This window comes from Tachyglossus aculeatus, chromosome 20, assembly GCF_015852505.1.
Source record: "Tachyglossus aculeatus isolate mTacAcu1 chromosome 20, mTacAcu1.pri, whole genome shotgun sequence".
Classification (NCBI taxonomy): domain Eukaryota; kingdom Metazoa; phylum Chordata; class Mammalia; order Monotremata; family Tachyglossidae; genus Tachyglossus; species Tachyglossus aculeatus.
Window position 1 is genome coordinate 26,643,918 of NC_052085.1, and position 24,728 is coordinate 26,668,645.

The 24,728-nt window shown below is 48.2% G+C and overlaps 1 protein-coding gene across 1 annotated transcript in view; it reads right to left on the reverse strand.

The window, feature by feature from the left end:
• HEPHL1 (hephaestin like 1) overlaps positions 1-24,728 on the reverse strand; it is a 97,393-nt gene that overhangs the window by 67,988 nt on the left and 4,677 nt on the right. The window contains exons 4-8 of the mRNA XM_038761676.1: positions 11,051-11,156; positions 8,813-8,932; positions 6,048-6,086; positions 4,452-4,501; positions 86-145 (exon numbers count right to left, since the gene is read on the reverse strand). Of these exons, the coding sequence (XP_038617604.1) occupies positions 86-145; positions 4,452-4,501; positions 6,048-6,086; positions 8,813-8,932; positions 11,051-11,156 (375 nt within the window). The remainder of the gene's footprint in view (positions 1-85; positions 146-4,451; positions 4,502-6,047; positions 6,087-8,812; positions 8,933-11,050; positions 11,157-24,728) is intronic.

Genomic DNA, 24,728 nt, shown 5'->3' on the forward strand with positions numbered 1-24,728 from the left:
ATGGGACCACATGAAAGAGAATCCCTCCCGTCATAAAAGGGCACCCCACGTCCAGGGGAACCTCCCTAATTCCCCCCGCGCTCACCTGCAAACTCTTCCCACTTGAAAAACCCACTGCCGGAAGCCGGGTTGGCCTTGCTGCTCCCTGGTTGCCGGGGGGAGGGAGGCTACCAGAAGCCACCGGGGCCAGGCATGTGGGCTGCTCTCCTCCATGCACGGGCTTGGGAGTCGGAAGGACCTGGGTTCTAATCCCAGTTCTGCCTCTGACTCAGGCCCTGACTCAGGCAAATCGCTCTACTTCTCTGGACCTCAGTGACCTCGTCTGTAAAATCGAGATTAGTACGGCGAGCCCCATGTGAGACATGGACTGTGTCCACCCTGATTAGCTTCTATCTACCTCAGCGTTTAATACAGTGGCTGGCGCTTAGTGAATACCATAAAAGGAAAAAACCCTCAGATCAAATGACAGTGCTCTCCTTTTTTGCCCCCTCCCTTTTAAACCTCCCCTTTCCCAGGGTCCGGAGAGAGGGCGGAGGTCTGACCATTATTGAAGTATATGATCCGGTTGCTTTTCTGTACCGTCGTTCGGCCAAATTTGTTTTCCTAGCAATGGTATCCAAAGGGGCATCTGATGCTCCATGTTGTGCCCTTTGGATACCATTGCTGGGAAAGCAAATCTGGCCAAACGATGGCCCAGAAAAGCAACTGGACCTGACGCTCTGAGTTGTGATAATAATGGTGATATTTGTCAAGTGCTTACTGTGTTCAAAGGATCCTTTATCCAGATGGGCCTCAGAGTTTTAGAGAGAGGGAGTTTGTGTGTTTGTGTTCCAGTTAGTTCTCTCTAGGCTGTTGGCTCGTTATGGGCAGGGAACGAATTCAATCGTATTTATCGTATTTCGTTTCAATCGTATCAGTCGTTGGTAGATCAATCAATCGTATTTATTGAGCACTTACTGTGTGCAGAGCACTGTACTAAGCGCTTGGGAAGTACAAGTTGGCAACATATAGTTGGTAGATATTGTATCGTAATGAATCTCCCAACTCTGTTGTATTATACTCTCCCAAGGGCTTAGCACGGTGCTCTGTACGCAGTAAGCGCTCAATAAATACTATCGACGATGATGATGATGACTGTGTGTGAGTCTCATTATAATTAGCAATAATAATAATAATCGTGATATCAGTTAAGCTCTTATTAGTTGCTGGACAGTGTACTAAGTGCTAGGGTAGATAAAATCCAATCAAATCAGACATAGTCCCTGTCCCATATGGGACTCACAGTCTAATGGGGAGGGAGAACAGGTATTTAGTCCGCATTTTACAAGTGAGGAACCCAAAGCACAGGGAAGTGACTTGTCCAAGGACACACAGCAGACGAATGGCAGAGCTGGGATCAGAACCCAGGTCTCCCGGCTTCCAGCCCTGTGCTCTTTTCACCGGGCCTCGTCCACCCTTTTCAGCCGACTGCCAATCATCAGGCTCTCCCCGGCCTAAAATCGGCTACCAAGCTTCGAGGACCTCCTTCCCTTCCCCACAGCACCTGTATATATGTATATATGTTTGTACATATTTATTACTCTATTTATTTATTTATTTATTTTATTTTGTTAGTAAGTTTGGTCTTGTTCTCTGTCTCCCCCTTTCAGACTGTGAGCCCACTGTTGGGTAGGGACTGTCTCTATATGTTGCCAATTTGTACTTCCCAAGCGCTTAGTACAGTGCCCTGCACATAGTAAGTGCTCAATAAATACGATTGATGATGATTGATGATGAGGAAGACAGCGGTTATTTTCTTCAGTCGACGGGCCCGATGCATACGCATCCAGACACGCGGGGTTACCGGCGGGACCCAGATGATCCGTTTCAGTACTAAGGGATTTGAATTAACATCCATTTTTAACTTGCCGTCAAATTGGATGTCTGATATCCCAGTTTCTATCCACGCCAGTGAAATAGCTGATTTATTGATTGATTTGTCCAATGACAGGGACAAATGTCCCCCATGTACGCACAAACACCACAGCACAGGTCCTGACTCGGGCTAAATTTACACTTCAGTGAGAGACAGGGAGTTTCGGGAGTAATTGGCACTCGGGAGAGACCGTGGATTGAGAAGCCCGTGAGCTCACGGGAGACAAGCCTCTTCCCCCGGCCCCATCCCACCGGTGTGACTTCTGTCAATCCGTCAGCCAGTCGTATTTACTGAGCGTTTACGGCGTGCAGAGCACTGCACTGAGCGCTCGGGAGAAGCAGTGTTACCTAGTGGAAAGACCACAAGCCTGAGAGTCAGAAGGACCTGGGTTCTAATCCCAGCTCTGCTGCGTGACCCTGGACAAGTCGCTTCACTTCTCGGGGCCTCAGTTCCCTCATCTGCAAAAATGGGGAATCAATACCTGGTCTCCCTCAATCAATCAATCAGTCAATCGTATTTATTGAGCGCTTACTGTGTGCAGAGCACTGTACTAAGCGCTTGGGAAGTACAAGTTGGCAGCGTGAGCCCCGTGTGGGACCTGATGATCTTGTATCCACCCCAGCATTCATTCATTCAGTCGTATTTATTGAGCGCTTACTGCACTGTACTAAGCGCTTGGGAAGTACAAGTTGGCAACATGCAGAGACGATCCCTACCCAACAGCAGGCTCACAGTCTAGAAGGGGGAGACAGACAACAAGACAGAACATATTAACAAAATAAAATAAATAGAATAAATATGTACAAATAAAATAAATAAAGTAATAAATACGTACAAACATATAGACAGGACTCAGTACAGTGCTTGACACATATTCATTCATTCAATCGTATTTATTGAGCGCTTACTGTGTGCAGAGCACCGTACTAAGCGCTTGGGAAGTACAAGTTGGCAACGTACAGAGACGGTCCCTACTCAGCAGTGGGCTCACGGTCTAGAAGATAGTAACCGGTTAACAAATAGCCCAGTTATCATCATCATCATCATCATCAATCGTATTTATTGAGCGCTTACTATGTGCAGTGCACTGTACTAAGTGCTTGGGAAGTACAAATTGGCAGCATATAGAGACAGTCCCTACCCAACAGTGGGCTCACAGTCTAAAAGGGGAAGACAGAGAACAAAACCAACCATACTAACAAAATAAAATAAATAGTTATTATTACTATTATTAAGATGCCCCACTTGGGATGGGCGGATAGACATCTTTCACTTCCCAGGAGATGGGTGGCCTGGTGATCCAGGTCAAAGCAGACAGCCTTGACATTAGCCCAAGGGGAAACTGGCCCAGTTGCGAGTTAAGTGGCCCTTCCCTCGCTTTGTCCATGCCTTTTTGCTGTGGGCTAGGCAAAGGGAAGGAGGGAGGCACCCAGATTAGACCCTCCTCATACTATGGACCTGCGTGGGTTCAGTCCAGCCCAGAGAACCTGGGGGGGTCTCCACATTTGTGGTTAGAGAAGGCTCCGTCCCCTTCCAGAGTCCGCGCATCCCCTGGCCCCCAGAGCCTCCCTCCAGTGAGGGCTATTTGGGTCCAGGCAGGCCGCATTACAGCTGCAATTGCAGCATTTGCCCCTGAGTGATTCGCCCTTCTGGGACTTACGGCCGGTATAGTTCGGACAGTCCTCGGGAAAAAAATGCGTAAAATTGAGTAATTGTACCCGAGCCCCGTTCTGATCCAACCCGGCCACCGTGGCCTCGGTTCTAACCGCCCCGCTACCGGCTTTTACCTGGGTCACCGGACCACCCATGCTTTGGGAAATGAAAGATGCCTATCGGTCCATCCAAAGTGGGGCATCTTATTAGTAATAATAATAATAACCGTGCTATTTGATAAGCGCTTACTTATGCGCCGAGCACTGTTGCTATTCCTGTTATTCCTCCAGGGCCAGCTGAAGCCCTTTTAGACTGTGAGCCCACTGTTGGGTAGGGACTGTCTCTATCTGTTGCCAATTTGTACTTCCCAAGTGCTTAGTACAGTGCTCTGCACATAGTAAGCGCTCAATAAATACGATTGATGATGATGATGAAGCCCAGAAAAGGGCAAGGACTTGCCTGCTAGGAGAGGAGGCCAGGAGGCCTTCCCAGACTGAGCCTCTTCCTTCCTCTCCCCCTCGCCCCCCTCTCCATCCCCCCATCTTACCTCCTTCCCTTCCCCACAGCACCTGTATATATGTATATATGGTTGTACATATTTATTACTCTATTTATTTATTTATTTTACTTGTACGTTTCTATCCTATTTATTTTATTTTGTTGGTATGTTTGGTTCTGTTCTCTGTCTCCCCCTTTTAGACTGTGAGCCCACTGTTGGGTAGGGACTGTCTCTAAGTGTTGCCAATTTGTACTTCCCAAGCGCTTAGTACAGTGCTCTGCACATAGTAAGCGCTCAATAAATACGATTGATTGATTGATTGATTGAGATCTGCCCTGAACTCCATCGGTCAGAAAGCCCAGGGCCTCTGCGGCCCATGCTGACCCACGGTGCTTTTCTCGGGATCCTCCTCCTGCTTTCTCGGAACTGTACGCCTGTTAAAGGCAGAGGGCATGTCTGTTAGTTCCGTTAATAACGATAATAATAATAATTGTGGTATTGGTTAAGCCCTTACTATGGGCCAGGTGCTGTACTAAGTGCTGGGGTGGATAAAAGCAAATCAGGTTGGACACAGTCCCTGTCCACGTGGGGCTCAAGTCTCAATCCCCATTTTACAGATGAGGTAGCTGAGGCACAGAGAAGTGAAGTGGCTTGCCCAAGGTCATACAGCAGACAAGCGGTGGAGCCAAGATTAGTGCTCTGTGCGTAGTAAGTGCTCAATAAATACCACTGATTGACTGAATAACAATAATAATAATAATGGTGTTCATTTGTTAAGTGCTTACTATGTGCAAAGCACTGTTCTAAGCGCTGGGGAGGTTACAAGCTGATCAGGTTGTCCCACGGGGGGCTCACAGTCTTCATCCCCATTTTCCAGATGAGGGAACTGAGGCCCAGAGAAGTGAAGTGACTTGCCCAGAGTCACACAGCGGACAAATGGTGGAGCCGGGATTGGAACCCATGACCTCTGACTCCAAAGCCCGGGCTCTTTCCACTGAGCCACGCTACACATTCTGATCAACAATCCTCCGGCCACTCAACTCCTGAATGGGGTAGGGGGATTGGAAAGGAGGCAGGGAGAATCTCTGACAACTCTCTTTAGTGACCAAGTAACCTCAACACCTGATTTAGTACAGTGCTCTGCACACAGTAAGCACTCAGTAAATATGACTGATGATGATTTGGGACAGTTTTGTCCCCCACCACACTCTTCCATGCCACTTTAAAATGATAGAGTCATTATTGAGTGCTTACTGAGTGCTGAGCACTGTGCCAAGTGCTGGGGCAAGTACAGAATAATCAGATTAGGCACAGCCCCTGTCCCAGGTGGGGCTCACAATCTAAAACATAGGGCAAGCAGCAATCTTCTCCCCATTTTTCAGGTGAGGAAACGGAGGCCCAGCGGAGGTTAAGTGACTCAGTCACCCAGCAGGCCAGCGGCAGAGCTGGGATTAGAACCCAAGTCTCCCGGCTCCCAGGCCCGGCTTTTTCGAACTAGGCCGTGCTGCTTCTCGCCCTTGGTGTCCGGGTCTTTCCTCAGCCCTACCGCGGCCGTTTGAGTGTCCCCAAGGAGTCAGGAGGGATGGAATGGGTTGGGATGGGATGGGATGGGATGGGATGGGATGGGATGAAAGCAAAATCCTATCTGTTGCCGTTGGCGTCCGAGGGGGTCTCCGTGACCCCCGCCCCCTATGCTCCCCCTGCTCCTTTTGCTGGCATTAATGGCGTGCTGGGGGGGGTGTCCTCGGAACATCACACTCAGCACTGGGACTCCAGGGAATGTGGGGGAGCCGGCATGGGAAGAGGGGAAGGATAGGGAACAGCCTGACCTGGTTCCTGGCAAGAGGCCCGCCAGGCTTGCCGCCTGGGTTCCTGAAAGTCCCGCCTGCCGAGGGCAGCTGTTCTGGAAACCCTGTTATATGGCATCAGAGACGCTGATTAACTGGCAACAAATTGCAGGGTGCGACAGCAGGAACTTACCTCACGGACAGGACAGGAGGGAGCAGGGCAGCTTCCTGGCTAGAGGGAAGCCCATGTGAACCCCGGGACACAGAAGAGCGACCAAGAAGGTTATCCCTCTCAGGACACACTTCTTCCAAAGCCCCTGCTGCCCCAGCGGGAGATAGAATGCCAGGCGGGATGACGCAGAGAGACCGTTTATCGCACATGGCCTGTGTGACCTTGGCAAGTCACCTAGCTTCTTGGTGCCTCAGTTTCCTCAGCCACAAAAATGAGAATTCAATATACATTCTCCTTCCCTATTCGACCGTGACTTGCTCCCTTAATTTTATCCCCCTCCCCGGCCCCGCGGCACTTATATATCTGTAATTTTATTTCTTTATATTAATAACAGCCTCCCCCTCGAGACTGTAAGCTCGTTGTGGGCAGGGAACGTGTCTATTATATGGTCACGTTGAACTCTCCCAAGTGCTTGATACAACGCTCTGCACACAGTAAGCCCTCAATAAATGAGAATGAGAAGCAGCGTGGCCCAGTGGAAAGAGCGCCGGCTTTGGAGTCAGAGGTCATGGGTTCAAATCCCGGCTCGGCCAATGGTCAGCTGTGTGACGTTGGGCAAGTCACTTCACTTCTCTTCACTTCCCCTTTTAGACTGTGAGCCCACTGTTGGGTAGGGACCGTCTCTATATGTTGCCAATTTGTACTTCCCAAGCGCTTAGTACAGTGCTCTGCACATAGTAAGCGCTCAATAAATACGATTGATTGATTGATTGATTGATTCTCTGGGCCTCAGTTCCCTCATCTGTAAAATGGGGGTGAAGACTGTGAGCCCCCTGTGGGACAACCTGATCACCTTGTAACCCCCCCAGCGCTTAGAACAGTGCTTTGCACATAGTAAGCGCTTAATAAATGCCATTAAAAATAAATAAATGAATACGAATGACTGACTGACTGCCTGGCTGACTGACTGTGAGCCCCTTGCGAGGTGGGGACACTGTCCCGGTTTGGGTATTCCGTATCCAGCCTAGGGTTTAGCACATCATGCTTAATAAATACCCTAATTATGATACGGTTTTAGGTCCTGTTTCCTAAGGCTGTTCGATCCCAAGAGAGTCCGGCTGGGAGATGGGACTCTATTCCCCTTTGCCTTAAACTCCCTTGATCTTCTGGGAGCATCCACCTGTCTTTTCCAGTCCTGTTCACATGCCATCCCCTGAGCCGGTTATCTATTGTGTTTCCTGTCACGATTGGGTGTCCAGAGTCAGCCAGACCATCAGGGCCAGAGCCCCACAGCCGGGCAGCCTCCCTGGAAATAACCTGAGTAGGCTATACTCACGTTGCCCAGTCACAGGACACTGGACTATTCTATTCTATTTATTTTATTTTGTTAGTATGTTTGGTTTTGTTCTCTGTCTCCCCCTTTTAGACTGTGAGCCCACTGTTGGGTAGGGACTGTCTGTATATGTTGCCAATTTGTACTTCCCAAGTGCTTAGTACAGTGCTCTGCACATAGTAAGCGCTCAGTAAATACGATTGATGATGATGATGGAAGCCAAGGTCCGGGGAACGGGGAACAAGGGTCATTACCGCGAGGTACGGAAGGAGTGTACGCTGAGAGGTGTTTCACCCTAAAAGTGAAAATGTAGAACAGACCACAGGCGGCCGGCCTATTCTGTCCCTTCCCTTCTTCCTCGCCCACCTCGTCTTCTGCTTCAATCAGTCAATCAATAGCGTTTACAGGGCTCTGTACTAAGTACAGAAGCAGCGTGGCTCAGTGGAGAAGAGCCCGGGCTTTGGAGTCAGAGGTCATGGGTTCAGACCCCGGCTCCGCCAATCGTCAGCTGGGTGACTTTGGGCAAGTCACTTAACTTCTCTGTGCCTCAGTTACCTCATCTGTAAAATGGGGACTGAGACTGTGAGCCCCACGTGGGACAACCTGATCACCTTGTGACCTCCCCAGCGCTTAGAACAGTGCTTTGCACGTAGTAAGCGCTTAATAAATGCCATCATTATTATTATTATTTATTAAGTGCTTGGGAGAGTACACTAGAGCAGAGCTGGCAGACCCATTCCCTGCCCGCGCCGAGCTTACAGTCTCGAGGCTGGCGCTCTTTCAGCTTAGCCCCCGTAGTTCTGCTCTTGACAAGAACCTAAAACCTGAAGCGATGCCATCCTCCCGTCCAGGATTCTTTCCCCCAACAGTGGCTACACGAGGCTTGGACGGTTGTCATCTTGCGAACATCCATCATCGTGGTTATGGATTTGCCACCTGTTCTAAGCGCTGGATGGTGGAAGGGGAAAGGACAAGTTACAGTCCTAGTCCCTCGTGGGGCTTATGGGGTTCAAGATGTTGAAGCATTCACCCACTGTGGTAGGGTCAATATCAAGGAGGGCAACCATTAAGCATCTCGCTGCTACTGTGGGAGATGGGATCCCGGACCGGTTGGTCCAATAGTCTGAGCCTTTAATGCTACGTCTTCCGGTCCTCGGTTATGTGGAGGGAAAAGTCACTTTGCCTCAGTTTACCCTGCTGCCCAAAAGAAAGACAATCTCCGGGCTTGTAAAGAGGTTGAGGCTCCCAGGTGAAAGGTACCACACACGGAGAGATTTTAGGGTTAACCCTGCCCACGGGAACGAGCTGCACGTAAATGCAATAAAAATTATGTTGATAAGTGACTTCACTTTCAGAACGCATTAAGTGACCTCACAGGCTGCCGAGGTATTAAAAAATGCAACTGCAAGGGTGGCGAAACCGGCTCTCGTTTACGTTGTCTTCCGCGAATTACCCATGGGCAAAGTTGACCCGTCTCATGTTGTTATTGGTCCTCCGAGGGATGGTCGGGAAGGGGACGGGGACAAAGAATCGCAGGGGCAAAGGAGAAAGGACAAGATGCGGGGACGAGGCCCTGCGAGAAAGAGGATAATGGAAGAAAGCCTGAGGGATCGAGGACGTGGACGGGCAGAGGAAAGACTCTGGAAGCAGATGAGAGATGGGAGAACGGAACCCAGTCCCCTGGGGCACTGGCACTCCAGATATCCAGTGTCTAAACATGGTGGCCTTGGCTAGAAAACACGGAAGCTTACAAACCACGGCCTTGGGTGTTTTCAATCTGAATGGGATTTACTGCCATCGTTTTCTGGGTCCCTTTCTCCCTTGCCTCCCGATGGTGGTAATTTTTCCGTTTTCTAGTTGGACTGAAAAATCAGCCTTTTGACCATCATCACTAGCCAGTTGATTGAGAATATGGCCATTTGTCCTCCGCTGTTCACTGCCCCAACTTCCTTCTGTGGCCCCAGGGAACTGTCGACTTCTGTATTTCTAGGGAACTCCAGGCAGCCAGCAATGGTTAGGCTCAACTGCATCTGATTTTGGGGAGAGAGAGAAAGAGAGAGACAGAGAGGGTGAGAAAATGAGAGTGAGTGAATGAGAAAGAGGGAAAGAGAGTTTGGGAGGTGGTGTTGCCAACGGTGGTAGTTTTGCTGCTATCGCTGCCTGTCTACTTGTTCTGTTTTGTTGTCTGTCTCCCCCCTTCTAATAATAATAATAATGTTGGTATTTGTTAAGCGCTTACTATGTGCAAAGCACTGTTCTAAGCGCTGGGGGGGGATACAAGGAGATGAGGTTGTCCCATGTGGGGCTCACAGTCTTAATCCCCATTTTGCAGATGAGGGAACTGAGGCACAGAGAAGTGAAGTGACTTGCCCAAGGTCACACAGCAGACACGGGGGGGAGGCGGGATAGACTGTGAGCCACTGTTGGGTAGGGATTGTCTCTATCTGTTGCCGAATTGTACTTTCCAAGCGCTTCGTACAGTGCTCCGCACACAGTAAGCGCTCAATAAATACGATTGAATGAATGCTTAGTATAATGTGTGGCCCACGGTAAGCCATTATTAAATATCATGGTTATGATTCTTCTTCCACATTCCCCAACTCCACTTCCTGGGTCGGTCTAGGCTGAGTGTACACTCCTGGACCAGATTGTTAATTCGAGACTGAACAACAAATCTCGAGATTTTACTTGTACATATATTTACAATTCTATTTATTTTGTTAATGATGTGCATCTAGCTTTACTTCTATTTATTCTGATGACACCTGTCCAAACGTTTTGTTTTGTTGTCTTTCTCCCCCTTCTAGACTGTGAGCCCGTTGTTGGGTAGGGACCGTCTCTATATGTTGCCAAATTGTACTTCCCAAGCATTTAGTACGGTGCTCTGCACATAGTAAGCGCTCAATAAATACGACTGAATGAATGAATGAATGAGACTGGACGGTGAGATTTAGACGGAGGCTATTTCTACTTATTTTTCTTTAAGCTTCGTAACAGGCGCTGTTTGATGACCTCACCTGCCCTCCACCTATTTTCCAGATCAATCAATGCAATTTATTACACACTTACTATGTGCAGAGCACCGTATTAAGCGCTGAGGAGAGAAAAATGCCACAGAGTCGTTAGACTCGTTCCCTGCCCACAGCGAGTTCAAACCCGGCTCCGCCACTTGTCTGCTGTGCGACCTTGGGCAAGTCGCTTTAATCAATCAATCAATCCATCGTATTTATTGAGAGCTTACTATGTGCAGAGCACTGTACTAAGTGCTTGGGAAGTACAAATTGGCAACACATAGAGACAGTCCCTACCCAACAGTGGGCTCACAGTCTAAAAGGGGGAGACAGAGAACAGAACCAAGCTTTACTTCTCTGGGCCTCTGTTACCTCATCTGTAAGATGGAGATTAAGACTGGGAAGCCCACACGGGACAGGGACTGTGTCCAAACCGATTTGCTGGTATTCACCCCAGCGCTTAGTACAGTTCTTGGCACATAGTAAGCGCTTAACAAATACCACAGTTATTATTAGAGGGCCAAACGTGGCTCAGGGTCAGCAGCTCTGAAGGGGGATGACGATCCAAGTCGCCGTCCAACCCCCTGCCCCCAAACCCGCTCTGGCAAGGGCAGAAGCCAAACCGGGTCTTCCCCCATCTTGGGAAGTGTGGGAACCGGCTGGCAGCAAGTAGTGTCTACACCCTCCGGAGAGGCGCGATGAACATGGGGAACCGTCGCTGGTTAACCACATCTGTACCCAACGATGCCTCACAGCAGTTGCTGAGGCCGCACAAAGTGAAAACAGCTTTGAAATTTGAGACTCCATAAAAAGCGGCCAAACGGAGGCGAAGGCTGTGTCCCTTAAGGCCTCCGCGTCCCTCCCGTGGATGGGAGACATCAGTCAAGGCAGGGCGTTTTCTGTCGAGGAGGCTTTCCATTACTCAGCCTCCATCCTGTCCCGTCCTGTCCTCCCTGCACTTCACAGTACTCAAACTACTCTCTCCGTGGAGGTCTGCAGAGTGGGACCCAAGCTTGCGTTGCAGTGGGAGGGATGAGGATGAGGATGATGACAATGGGATCTGCTGAATGCGTGCTGCGTGCCAGGCACTGTACAAAGCACTGGAGTGGATCGTCATCATCATCATCAATCGTATTTATTGAGCCCTTACTATGTGCACAGCACTGTACTAAGCGCTTGAGAAGTACAAGTTGGCAACATCTAGAGCCAGTCCCTACCCAACAGTGGGCTCGCAGTCTAAAAGGGGGAGACAGAGAACAAAACCAAACGTACTAACAAAATAAAATAGAATAGATATGTACAGGTAAAATAAATAGAGTAATAAATATGTACAAACATATATACATATATACAGGTGCTGTGGGGAAGGGAAGGAGGTAAGATGGGGGGGATGGAGAGGGGGTACAAGCAAATTGAGTTGGACACAGGCCCCATCCCATAAGGGGCTCCCGGTCTCGATCCCCATTTTCCGGATGAGGCCCCCGAGGCACAGAGAATGATGATGATGATGATGGCATTTATTAAGCACTTACTATGTGCCAAGCGCTGTTCTAAGCGCTGGGGTAGATACAGGGTAACCAAGTTGTCCCACGTGGGGCTCACGGACTTAGTCCCCATTTTCCAGATGAGGTAACTGAGGCACAGAGAAGTGACTTGCCCAAAGTCACGCAGCTGAGAAGTGGCGGAGCCGGGATTTGAACCCATGACCTCTGACTCCAAAGCCCGCGCTCTTGCCACTGAGCCATGCTGCTTCTCAGATGAGCTCGAGGGGAGGAATTTCTGTCAGGGAGAGAGAGAGACTGGACCTGTACTGTGTGAAGCTGCCTTCTGGGCAAATCCCTTTCCTTCAATCGTATTTATCGAGCACCTACTATGTAGAAAACACTGTACAGTACAGAGTCATCCGCCAAGCTAGCTCTCTTCCTCCCTTCAAGGCCCTGCTGAGAGCTCACCTCCTCCAGGAGGCCTTCCCAGACTGAGCCCCTTCCTTCCTCTCCCCCTCGTCCTCCTCTCCATCCCCCCCATCTTACCTCCTTCCCTTCCCCACAGCACCTGTATATATGTATATATGTTTGTACATATTTATTACTCTATTTATTTATTTTATTTGTACATATCTATTCTATTTATTTTATTTTGTTAGTAAGTTTGGTTTTGTTCTCTGTCTCCCCCCTTTTAGACTGTGAGCCCACTGTTGGGTAGGGACTGTCTCTACATGTTGCCAATTTGTACTTCCCAAGCGCTTAGTACAGTGCTCTGCACATAGTAAGCGCTCAATAAATACGATTGATGATGATGATGGTGAGTCCAGTAGATCAGCAGACGCATTCCCCGCCCACAACGAGCTTAAGGCCTAGAGGGGTGTCAGACACTAATATGAATCAATAAATGGCAGATATGAACATAAGTGCTGTGGGGCCGGGAGTCGGGGCGGGGGATCATCACCATCATCATCGATCGTATTTATTGAGCGCTTACTATGTGCAGAGCACTGTATTAAGCGCTTGGGAAGTACAAATTGGCAACATGTAGGGACGGTCCCTACCCAACAGTGGGCTCACAGTCTAAAAGGGGGAGACAGAGAACAAAACCAAACGTACTAACAAAATAAAATAAATAGAATAGCTATGTACAAGTAAAATGAATAGAGTAATAAATCTGTACAAACATATATATATATATATACAGGTGCTGTGGGGAAGGGAAGGAGGTAAGAAGGGGGGATCATCATCATCATCATCAATCGTATTTATTGAGAGCTTACTATGTGCAGAGCACTGTACTAAGCGCTTGGGAAGTACAAATTGGCAACATCTAGAGATGGTCCCTACCCAACAGTGGGCTCACAGTCTAAAAGGGGGAGACAGAGAAGAAAACCGAACGTACTAACAAGATAAAATAAATAGAATAGATATGTACAAGTAAAATAAATAAAAATAGAGTAATAAATATGTACAAACATATATACATATATACAGGTGCTGTGGGGAAGGGAAGGAGGTAAGAGGGGGGGATCATCATCATCAATCGTATTTATTGAGCGCTATGTGCAGAGCACTGTACTAAGCGCTTGGGAAGTACAAATTGGCAAAGAAGGGAGTGGGAGAAGAGGAAAGGAGGGCTTAGTCAGGGAAGACCTCTTGGAGGAGATGTGGCCTTCAATAAGGCTTTGAAGCGGGGGAGAGTTTGGGCGCGAAGACTGTGAGCCCCTTGTTGGGTAGGGACCGTCTCTATATGTTGCCAACTTGTACTTCCCAAGCGCTTGGTACAGTAAGTGCTCAATAAATTTCATCTGTAAAATGGGGATTAAGACAGTGAGCCCCATGTGGGACAATCTAATTACCTTGTATTCCTCCCCAGCGCTTAGAACAGTGCTTTGCACATAATAAGCGCTTAATAAATGCCATTAAAAAAATAAAAATAAATAAATACGATTGAATGAATGAATGAAGGTGTCTGCCCTAGTTGGGGGTCGATCTAAGATTCCGGGAAATGAAACACGGTCAAGTCCCACCACGGACTTCCTCCTTCCTCCCTGGCTGCCTCAGAGGGATGTCCCTCTAACAAGATTTCCCTCCGGGAAAAGGAATAGTAAAAATTGATTAAGCTCTAATTTTTTTAATGGCATTTGCTGCTGATGATGATAATGATGATGGCATTTATTTAGCGCTTACTGTATGATGCAAGGCACTGTTCTAAGCGCTGGGGAGGTTACCAGGAGATCAGGTTGTCCCAAGGGGGCTCACAGTCTTAATCCCCACTTTACAGATGAGGGAACTGAGGTACAGGCAAGTTAAGTGACTTGCCCAAAGTAACATAGCTGACAATTGGCAGAGCCGCGATTCGAACCCATGACCCCTGACTCCAAAGCCCGTGGTCTTTCCACTGAGCCACGCTGCTTCTCAAGTTAAGTCCTGACTATGTGTCAAACACTGTTCTAAGCACTACAGGCTGCACAAAGAACCTCCTCACTCCATTGGCATTTCCAAGAATCAATTCCCCTTTGAAAAGGAATGACAGAAAATGTTGAGATTAAAACTGGACACTGACTAAGGGGGGCAGGAGGGATACAAACGAATCAGGTTGGAACAGTCCCTGTCCCACATGGGGGCTCGCAGTCTAGGTAGGAGGGGGAACAGGGGAAGTGAGACATGGAAAAGTTAAGTGACTTGTCCAAGGTCACACGGAAGACAAGTGGCAGAGCCAGGCGTAGAACTCTTTCCACTAGGCCACACTGCTTCTCAATCAATCAATCAATCAATCAATCGTACTTATTGAGCGCTTACTGTGTGCAGAGCACTGTACTAAGCGCTTGGGAAGTCCAAGTTGGCAACCTATAGAGACAGTCCCTACCCAACAGTGGGCTCACAGTCTAAAAGGGGGAGACAGAGAACAGAACCAAACATACTAACAAAAGAAAATAAATAGAATAGATATGTACAAGTAAAATAAATAGATAAATAAATAGAGTAATAAATATGTACAAACATATATCCGTATATACAGGTGCTGTGGGGAAGGGAAGGAGGTAAGATGGGGGGTTGGAGAGGGGGATGAGGGGGAGAAGAAGGAAGGGGCTCAGTCTGGGAAGGCCTCCTGGAGGAGGTGAGCTCTCAGTAGGGCCTCCAGACTCTGTACGAAGGAAGCACTGGGGGGGAAAAGGACCCGTGGATGAGATTTTGCCACACCTTCCCTGGCCCACTGACCAGCCACCTCTCTCTTGAGGGCGGAGTTTTTTTCATTCTATCGTCTTTATTGAGCGCTTACTGTGTGCAGAGCACTGTACTAAGCGCTTGGGAAGTCCAAGTTGGCAACATATAGAGGCGGTCCCTACCCAACAGCGGGCTCACGGTCTAGAAGTCTGCCCCACTTCACCCACCCACTTGAATTCAGACCGATCTTCTAGACTGTGAACCCACTGGTGGGTAGGGACCGTCTCTATGTGTTGCCGATTTGTACTTCCCAAGCGCTTACTACAGTGCTCTGCACACAGTAAGCGCTCAATAAATACGATTGATTGATTGATTGATTGATGTGGGACATGGATTGGGTCCAACGTGATTCGCTTGTATCTACCCCAGGGCTCCGTGGCTCAGTGGAAAGAGCCCGGGCTTGGGTTCGAATCCCGCTCCGCCACATGTCTGCTGTGTGACCTTGGACAAGTCACTTAACTTAGAGAAGCAGCGTGGCTCAGTGGAAAGAGCCTGGGCTTTGGAGTCAGAGGTCATGGGTTCAAATCCCGGCTCTGCCACTTGTCAGCTGTGTGACTTTGGGCAAGTCGTTTAATTTATCTGGGCCTCTGTTACCTCATCCGTAAAATGGGGATTAAGACTGTGAGCCCCCCGTGGGACAACCTGATCACCTTGTAACCTCCCCAGCGCTTAGAACAGTGCTTTGCACATAGTAAGCCCTTAATAAATGCCATCATTATTATTATTATTATTAACTTCTCTGAGCCTCAGTTCCCTCATCTGTAAAATGGGGATTAAGACTGTGAGCCCCCTGTGGGACAACCTGATGACCTTGTAACCTCCCCAGCGCTTAGAACAGTGCTTTGCACATAGTAAGCGCTTAATAAATCCCATTATTATTATTATTATTAGATACCATAAAAAACGTGGTTCCATCACCTTCCTGTAACGTGACCTCGTGCAAGTCACTGAACTTCTCTGTGCCTCAGTTTCCTCATTTGGAAAAATGGGGATGAAATACCTGTCCTCTCTCCCCCCCAGGCTGTAAACCCCATGAAGAGAAGAAAAGAAACTGTGTCTGATGTGATTGCGTCGTATCTGTCCCAGTGCTTGACGCATAGGAAGTACTTAAATCCCAATCAGTCCATCAATCAGTCATATTTGAGTGCTTACTGTGAGCAGAGCACTGTACCCCAATTATTATTCCTATTATTAAAAGTTCAGGCTCCCCTGCCGTTGCAAAAAGAACCTCCTCACTCCGTTGGCGTTTTCAGGAATTCATTCCCTTTCGAAAAGGAAAAGGGAGGAGCCCTGCCGATGTCACACTTTCAATCAATCAATCAATCAATCGTATTTATTGAGCGCTTACTATGTGCAGAGCACTGTACTAAGCGCTTGGGAAGTACAAATTGGCAACAAATGAGTTTCAAATGGGTTTCCCCACTGTTTGCCCTGCTCCTTTTCCTGTAGGACACATTTCAGTCTTCTAAGCTCATTTCTTGATGGCACCCCTCACTAATCTGATTTTCCCCTAACAGGCCCAGGTGTTGAAGAAGTGAGTGGACCATCGGTAATTAACAGCTTTTAAGTCCCGCAGACGCCTTAGCTTGGCTTCGGCGTTCACCCAAACTGACAACCCACCTACCTATTGCCTCACACGCCTCTTGCATCCATAAATTATCACTTCATTAGGGCCATTGTAGCACGGTTCAAATTATGTCCGGACAACACTTCATTAAAGCTCGCGGGCTGATTCAGCCGGAGTGATTCATCCAGATTAAAGAAAAGCCGTTTCTAAAAACCGGGCATTTCTTGGGAATTGCCCTGGGGCTGTAAAGCTGTGAATTTAAATTGCCCACTTAGTCGACCCACGGGGCTGAAGAAGAGACACAAAGCCTCCTCTTTGGGCCGGTGGGGGTCTTTCGACATTCACTCATTCAATCGACTTTGGGCAGCTCACTTCACTTCGCTGGGCCTCAGTTCCCTCATCCGTGAAATGGGGATGAAGACTGTGAGCCCCAAGTGGGACAACCTGATTACCTTGTATCTACCCCAGCGCTTAGAGCATAAGAATAATGACGGCATTTGTTAAGCGCTTCCTATGTGCGAAGCACTGTTCTAAGTGCCACGGGGGGCTCACAGTCTTCATCCCCATTTTACAGATGAGGGAACAGGCTCAGAGAATAATAATAATAATAATGATGGTATTTGTTAAGCGCTTACTATGTGCAAAGCACTGTTCTAAGCGCTGGGGAGGATACAAGGTGATCAGGTTGTCCCACGGGGGGCTCACAGTCTTCATCCCCATTTTCCAGATGAGGGAACTGAGGCCCGGAGAAGCGAAGTGACTTGCCCAGAGTCACACAGCTGACAAGTGGCCATGCTGCTTCAACAGGGCTCTGCACACGGTAAGCGCTCAATAAATACGATTGAATGAAATGAATGAAAGAGCTACTAAACACGATCCCACGGGGGGGCTCACAGTCTTCATCCCCATTTTCCAGATGAGGGAACTGAGGCCCAGAGAAGTGAAGTGACTTGCCCAAAGTCACACAGCTGACAAGTGGCCATGCTGCTTCAACAGGGCTCTGCACACGGTAAGCGCTCAATAAACACGATTGAATGAAATGAATGAAAGAATTACTAAACACGATCCCACGGGGGGGCTCACAGTCTTCATCCCCATTTTCCAGATGAGGGAACTGAGGCCCGGAGAAGTGAAGTGACTTGCCCAGAGTCACACAGCTGACAAGTGGCCATGCTGCTTCAACAGGGCTCTGCACACGGTAAGCGCTCAATAAATACGATTGAATGAAATGAATGAAAGAGCTACTAAACACGATCCCACGGGGTGGCTCACAGTCTTCATCCCCATTTTCCAGATGAGGGAACTGAGGCCCAGAGAAGTGATGCCAATCACTTGAATATGTTGCCAATTTGTATATGTTGCCAATTTGTACTTCCCAAGCGCTTAGTACAGTGCTCTGCACATAGTAAGCGCTCAATAAATACGATGGATTGATTGATTAAACACGATCCCACGAGGGGGCTCACAGTCTTCATCCCCATTTTCCAGATGAGGGAACTGAGGCCCAGAGAAGTGAAGTGACTTGCCCAAAGTCACACAGCTGACAAGTGACCATGCTGCTTCAACAGGGCTCTGCACACGGTAAGCGCTCAATAAACACGATTGAATGAAATGAATGAAAGAGTTACTAAACACGATCCCTACCCTCTAGGAGTTTGCAGTCTAGAGGGAAGACAGACACACTAAAATAAATTACAGATAAGAGGGACAAGGGGCTTTGTAAACGAGATAGTGCTTAAATAATAGGCCTGTGAGATAGGCCCAAAATTGGCAAGGGGAAGTTTTGAAGTGTTTAGATGGTGGGATCATCATCATCATCATCATCATCATCATCAATCGTATTTATTGAGCGCTTACTATGTGCAGAGCACTGTACTAAGCGCTTGCGAAGTACAAATTCGCAACATACAGAGACAGTCCCTACCCAACAGTGGGCTCACAGTCTAAAAGGGGGGGGGACAGAGAATAAAACCAAACGTACTAACAAAATAAAATAAATAGAATAGATATGTACAAATAAAATAAATAGAGTAATAAATATGTACAAACATATATACATATATACAGGTGCTGTGGGGAAGGGAAGGAGGTAAGATGGGATTGGAGACAACTAGGCGGGGGGGAAAACAGGAGCAGAAAAAAATCATCCATATTTCTGGAAAATTGGACTAGGAGACCCTTAAGGATAGGGACCATTTCTTGGCCCTTTCTGCCCTCACAAGTGTTTAGGACAGTGCAGTGCAAGCGGTAGGCGCTCAATAAATACGCTGACCGGAGCCCCAGGAATGCAGCTGTATGCCAAGCCTTTCCGAGGGCACGCTCAGTGGGAGGCGGCGTGTGGCCTCGTGAACTCGTCCCTCCTCCTCCCCGAAGCCCATTAGGGTTGCACTGTCGAGTGGGGTGGCAACTGTGCTGAGGAGGAACCATCGATCAATCAATCAATCGTATTTATTGAGCGCTTACTGTGTGCAGAGCACTGTACTAAGCGCTTGGGAAGTCCAAATTGGCGACATATAGAGACAGTCCCTACCCAACAGTGGGCTCACAGTCTAAAAGGGGGGAGACAGAGAACAAAACCAAACATACTAACCAAATAAAATAAATAGGATGTGTACAAGTAAAATAAATAAATAGAGTAATAAATATGTACAAACAAATATACATATATACAGGTGCTGTGGGGAAGGGATGGAGGTAAGATGGGGGGGATGGAGAGGGGGGCGAGGGGGAGAGGAAGGAACAAGTAACAGCAGCACCTGCGAGGTGAGAGAGGAGGGACCTAAGCCCAACAGCGCTCAGTACAGTGTCCGGCACCTAGTAAGCACTCAACAAATACCATCATCATTATTAGTAGGAGCATTATTATTATTATTATTACTATGTGCAAAGCACTGTTCTAAGCGCTGGGGAGGCTACAAGGTGATCAGGTGGTCCCTCGTAGGGCTCACAGTCTTCATCCCCATTTTCCAGATGAGGGAACTGAGGCACAGAGAAGTCAAGTGACTCGCCCAAAGTCACACAGCTGACAAATGGAGGAGCCGGGATTTGAACCCCTGACCTAATAATGGCATTTATTCAGAGCTTACTATGTGCAAAGCACTGTTCTAAGCGCTGGGGAGGTTACAAGGTGATTAGGTTGGAGGTGGGATTAACAGGTACCTCCTGCAGAGACGCCTCAGCTGTGCGACTTTGGGCAAGTCACCTAACTTCTCTGGGCCTCAGCTACCTCATCTGTAAAATGGGGATTAATAATAATAATGATGATGGCATTTATTAAGCGCTTACTATGTGCAAGGCACTGTTCTAAGCGCTGGGCTGGTTACAAGGCGATAAGGTTGTCCCACGGGGGTCTCGCAGTTTTAATCCCCATTTTCCAGATGAGGGAACTGAGGCACAGAGAAGTTAAGTGACTTGCCCAGAGTCACACAGCAGTGAGCCCCCGGTGGGACAACCTGATCACCTTGTAACCTCCCCAGCGCTTAGAATAGTGCTTTGCACATAGTAAGTGCTTACTAAGTGCCATCATTATTATTATTAACAGGGTCCTGGCTTCTAATCCCATCTCTGCCCTTTATCTGCTGTGTGACCTTGGGGAAGTCACTTCACTTCTCTGGGGTCACTTCTCTTCTCTGGGCCTCAGTTACCTCATCTGTAAAATGGGGATTAATAATAATAATGACGATGGCATTTAGTAAGCGCTTACTATGTGCAAGGCACTGTTCTAAGCGCTGGGGTGGTTACAAGGCCATCAGGTTGTCCCACAGGGGGCTCACAGTCTTAATCCCCATTTTACAGATGAGGGAACTGAGGCACAGAGAAGTCAAGTGACTTACCCAAAGTCACACAGCTGTGAGCCCCCGGTGGGACAACCTGATCACCTTGTAACCTCCCCAGCGCTTAGAATAGTGCTTTGCACATAGTAAGTGCTTACTAAGTGCCATCATTATTATTATTAACAGGGTCCTGGCTTCTAATCCCAGCTCTGCCCCTTATCTGCTGTGTGACCTTGGGGAAGTCACTTCACTTCTCTGGGGTCACTTCTCTTCTCCGGGCCTCAGTTACCTCATCTGTAAAATGGGGATTGAGACCGTGAGCCCCACGTGGGACAGGGGCCGTGTCCCACTCGATTTGCTTGTACCCACCCCAGCGCTTAGTACAACGCCTGGCACATAGGAAGCGCTTAACAGATATCACCATCCTCAAAATGTCTGCTTAGCAACCGGTCTGCTGTTTGAACCCGCTGACCTCCCAGAACACGAAAGACCTCCTCCTCCAGGGGGGCTGTCGGGCTGTAATGATAATAACGGCATTTGTTAAGGGCTTACTTTGTGCCAGGCACTGTACTAAGCGCTGGGGTGGATGCAAGCAAACCGGGTTGGACACAGGCCCTGGGGCTCAGTCTCAATCCCCCTTTTACAGAGGAGGGAACTGAGGCACAGAGAAGTAAAGTGACTCACCCAAGGTCACTGGTGGAGCCAGGAATTGAACCCAGGCCCGGCTCTAGCCACTCCACCAGGTTGCTTCTTGTGTAATGTTTCCTCTCCTGCCAGCTTCGGATCGCAGAACTGCTCAACACAACGTCCCCCTGCTGTGACTCTCCCAAGCGCTTAGTACAGTGCTCTGCACACAGTAAGCGCTCAATAAATACGATAAATAAAGACGCGGCGCTCGGGTGAAAGGCCTCCGAGACCCAGGGTTCCGGACTGTCTCCTTGAGTCAGTCACTCCTATTTATTGAGCGCTTACTAGGTGCAAAGCCCCGTCCAATGCTTAAAACAGTGCCAGGCACATAATAATAATAATGGCATTTATTAAGCGCTTACTATGTGCAAAGCACTGTTCTAAGCCCTGGGGAGGTTACAAGGTAATCAGGTTGTCCCATGAGGGGCTCCCAGTCTTCATCCCCATTTTCCAGATGAGGGAACTGAGGCCCAGAGAAGTGAAGTGACTCGCCCAAAGTCACCCAGCTGGCAATTGGCGGAGCCAGGATTTGAACCCACGACCTCTGACTCCAAAGCCCGGGCTCTTTCCACTGAGCCACGCTGCTTCTCTAGGACTGTATATATGTATATATGTTTGTACATTTTTTTTACTCTATTTTATTTGTACATATCTATTCTATTTATTTTATTTTGTTAGTATGTTTGGTTTTCGTTCTCTGTCTCCCCCTTTTAGACTGTGAGCCCACTGTTGGGTAGGGACTGTCTCTATACGTTGCCAACTTGGACTTCCCAAGCGCTTAGTACAGTGCTCTGCACATAGTAAGCGCTCAATAAATACGATTGATGATGATGATGATGATGACTGCTGCTTTTCTAGACCGTAAACTCGCTGTGGGTACGGAAAGTGTCTACCAACTCCACTGTACTGTCCTCCCCCAAGCGCTTAGCACAGTACCCTGCCCACAGTAGCGCTCAATAAATGCCTCTGATTGATTGATTCTCAATCCAACTATTCTTCTCCCCCAAGAGATCACAGAACGGCGCTTTTAGATGTAATGTAGGCTCCCTCTAACAGGAATTTACAGTTCAAAGGAGTTTGGAAACAACAATTCCCATGGAGTCTGGGCGTCCTTCTGGATTTGTTCATCATTCAGCAAGGAGAATTGGTTTCTCATATCACATAATTTTCGGGAATCCCAAGGCTACTGGGGCATTGCTTCCCAGCTCCCCATCTGGATTCCTTCTTCAGGAGAAAGAGAGAGACTTTGGAAGGAAAGCGGGGGAGAAATCGGCTTCTCACGGCCATTGGGCGGATGGCCTGGAGCGAGACCATCATCATCATCATCAATCGTACTTATTGAGCGCTTACTGTGTGCAGAGCACTGTACTAAGCGCTTGGGAAGTCCAAGTTGGCAACATATAGAGACGGTCCCTACCCAACAGTGGGCTCACAGTCTAAAAGGGGGAGACAGAGAACAAAACCAAACATACTAACAAAATAAAATAAATAGATTAGATATGTACAAGTAAAATAAATAAATAAATAAATAAATAGAGTCACAAATATGTACAAACATATATGCATATATGCAGGTGCTGTGGGGAAGGGAAGGAGGTAAGATGGGGGGGGGGGGGGATGGAGAGGGGCACAGGACCACACTGAGGCTAGCGCGATCTGCACATCCCTAATTTTTCCTCCCTGGAAAAATCATCCCAGATCAGCTGGGCGAGGAGAGAACAGAAGGCTGGGCCCTCAGAGGAAAGAAGAGACGGAGCCGGGAGGGAGAGATGGAGGGATGGATGGAGAGAGGGAGGACAGAGGAGGCTCCTTGCTACAAGTGGAGGCCAAGTCTATGCAGGACGGACTCAACCAGCCTCCACACACACCTTCCCACCGTCTTCCCCACTTTTCATTCATTCACTCATTGATTCAGTCATATTTATTGAGCGCCTACTGCGTGCAGAGCAACGTACTAAGTGCTTGGAAAGTACAATTCAGCAATAGAGACAATCCTTGCCCACTTTAGCTCAGGGTTTCGCTCCTCTCGCCTGCTGGCGCCTGCTCTCCCTGCCAGAAGCCTAACCTTTCTATTCATTTCAAGTTTCTCCTCCCCACCCCCATCTCTTTCGGTCTGTTCCGTAGAGGAAAATAATAATGACTGTGGTATTTGGGAAGCACCAAAAGCTGTACTGAGCATCGGGGTAGACCTGATCACCTTGTAACCTTCCCAGCACTTAGAACAGTGCTTTGCACAAAGTAAGTGCTTAGCAAACGCCATCATCATCATTATTATTATTATAATTATTATATGAGATAGATTGGATACCGTCCCTGCCCCATGTGGGACTCCCAATCTAAGTTGGAGGGAGAGCGGGTATCGAATCCCCATTTTGCAGATGAGGAAACTGAGGCGCAGAGAAGTTAAGCGACTCGCTCGAGGTCAGCGGCAGGCGAGTGGCCCAGCCAGGATTAGAAACCAGGGCCACTGACTCCCAACCCCGTGCCCTTTCCATTAGCCCGCACTGCTTCTCAAGGACAAGGCTTATTGAAAGCAGTACGGTCCTCAGAAGGTGATTCTGCTGTGGCCACTGGAGCTTTTTTGTGGCTGGGGCCCTTTAAAAATTAGGCTAATAATGACAAGTGATTTTAAGATGATGGTCTCTAGCCAATAAAGAACTTAAACACGTGAAAAATGGAAATTTTCCAAGGACGGCTTTTATTAGGTTGATTGCTCTGACCGTGGCCTTTTATTATTTGGACAGGGGCCACACCAAAATGAGTGGGTATGGTCATCCTGGAGAACCACTGGTGGGGCGGTTATATGGGACGGGCGGCCTCGACTCATTTATCCTCTGAGGAAAGGTCAGGGAGCAGGCTGTCCTCAGAAGTCCGGCTCTCGCCTGGGCCCAGCGAACAACAGCCGGGCCTCTGCAGGTTTCTTTGGAGAGTGTCGGGCCGACTCTATTTATTTATTTGTTTATTTATTTTACTTGTACATATCTATTCTATTTATTTTATTTTGTTAGTATGTTTGGTTTTGTTCTCCGTCTTCCCCTTTTAGACTGTGAGCCCACTGTTGGGTAGGGCCTGTCTCTGTATGTTGCCAATTTGTACTTCCCAAGCGCTTAGTACAGTGCTCTGCACATCGTAAGCGCTCAATAAATACGATTGATGATGATGATGATGAGAGCAAGACACATAAAAATCCCCCTACCCCCAACCTCATTCCCAGTCACACCCTCTATCAGTTAATTTGTCAATTGGTGGTATTTCCATACAGTTAATTTGTCAATCGGTGGTATTTCCACACAGTAAGCACTCAATAAAAGCCCCTCAAGACTGTAAGCTCGTTGTGGGCAGGGAATAATAATAATGATAGCATTTATTAAGCGCTTACTATGTGCAAAGCACTGTTCTAAGCACTGGGGAGGTTCCAAGGTGATCAGGTTGTCCCACGGGGGGCTCACAGTCTTAACCCCCATTTTCCAGATGAGGTAACTGAGGCACAGGGACGTGAAGTGACTTGCCCAAAGTCACACAGCTGGCATCATCATCATCATCATCATCATCAATCGTATTTATTGAGCGCTTACTGTGTGCAGAGCACTGTACTAAGCGCTTGGGAAGTCTAAGTTGG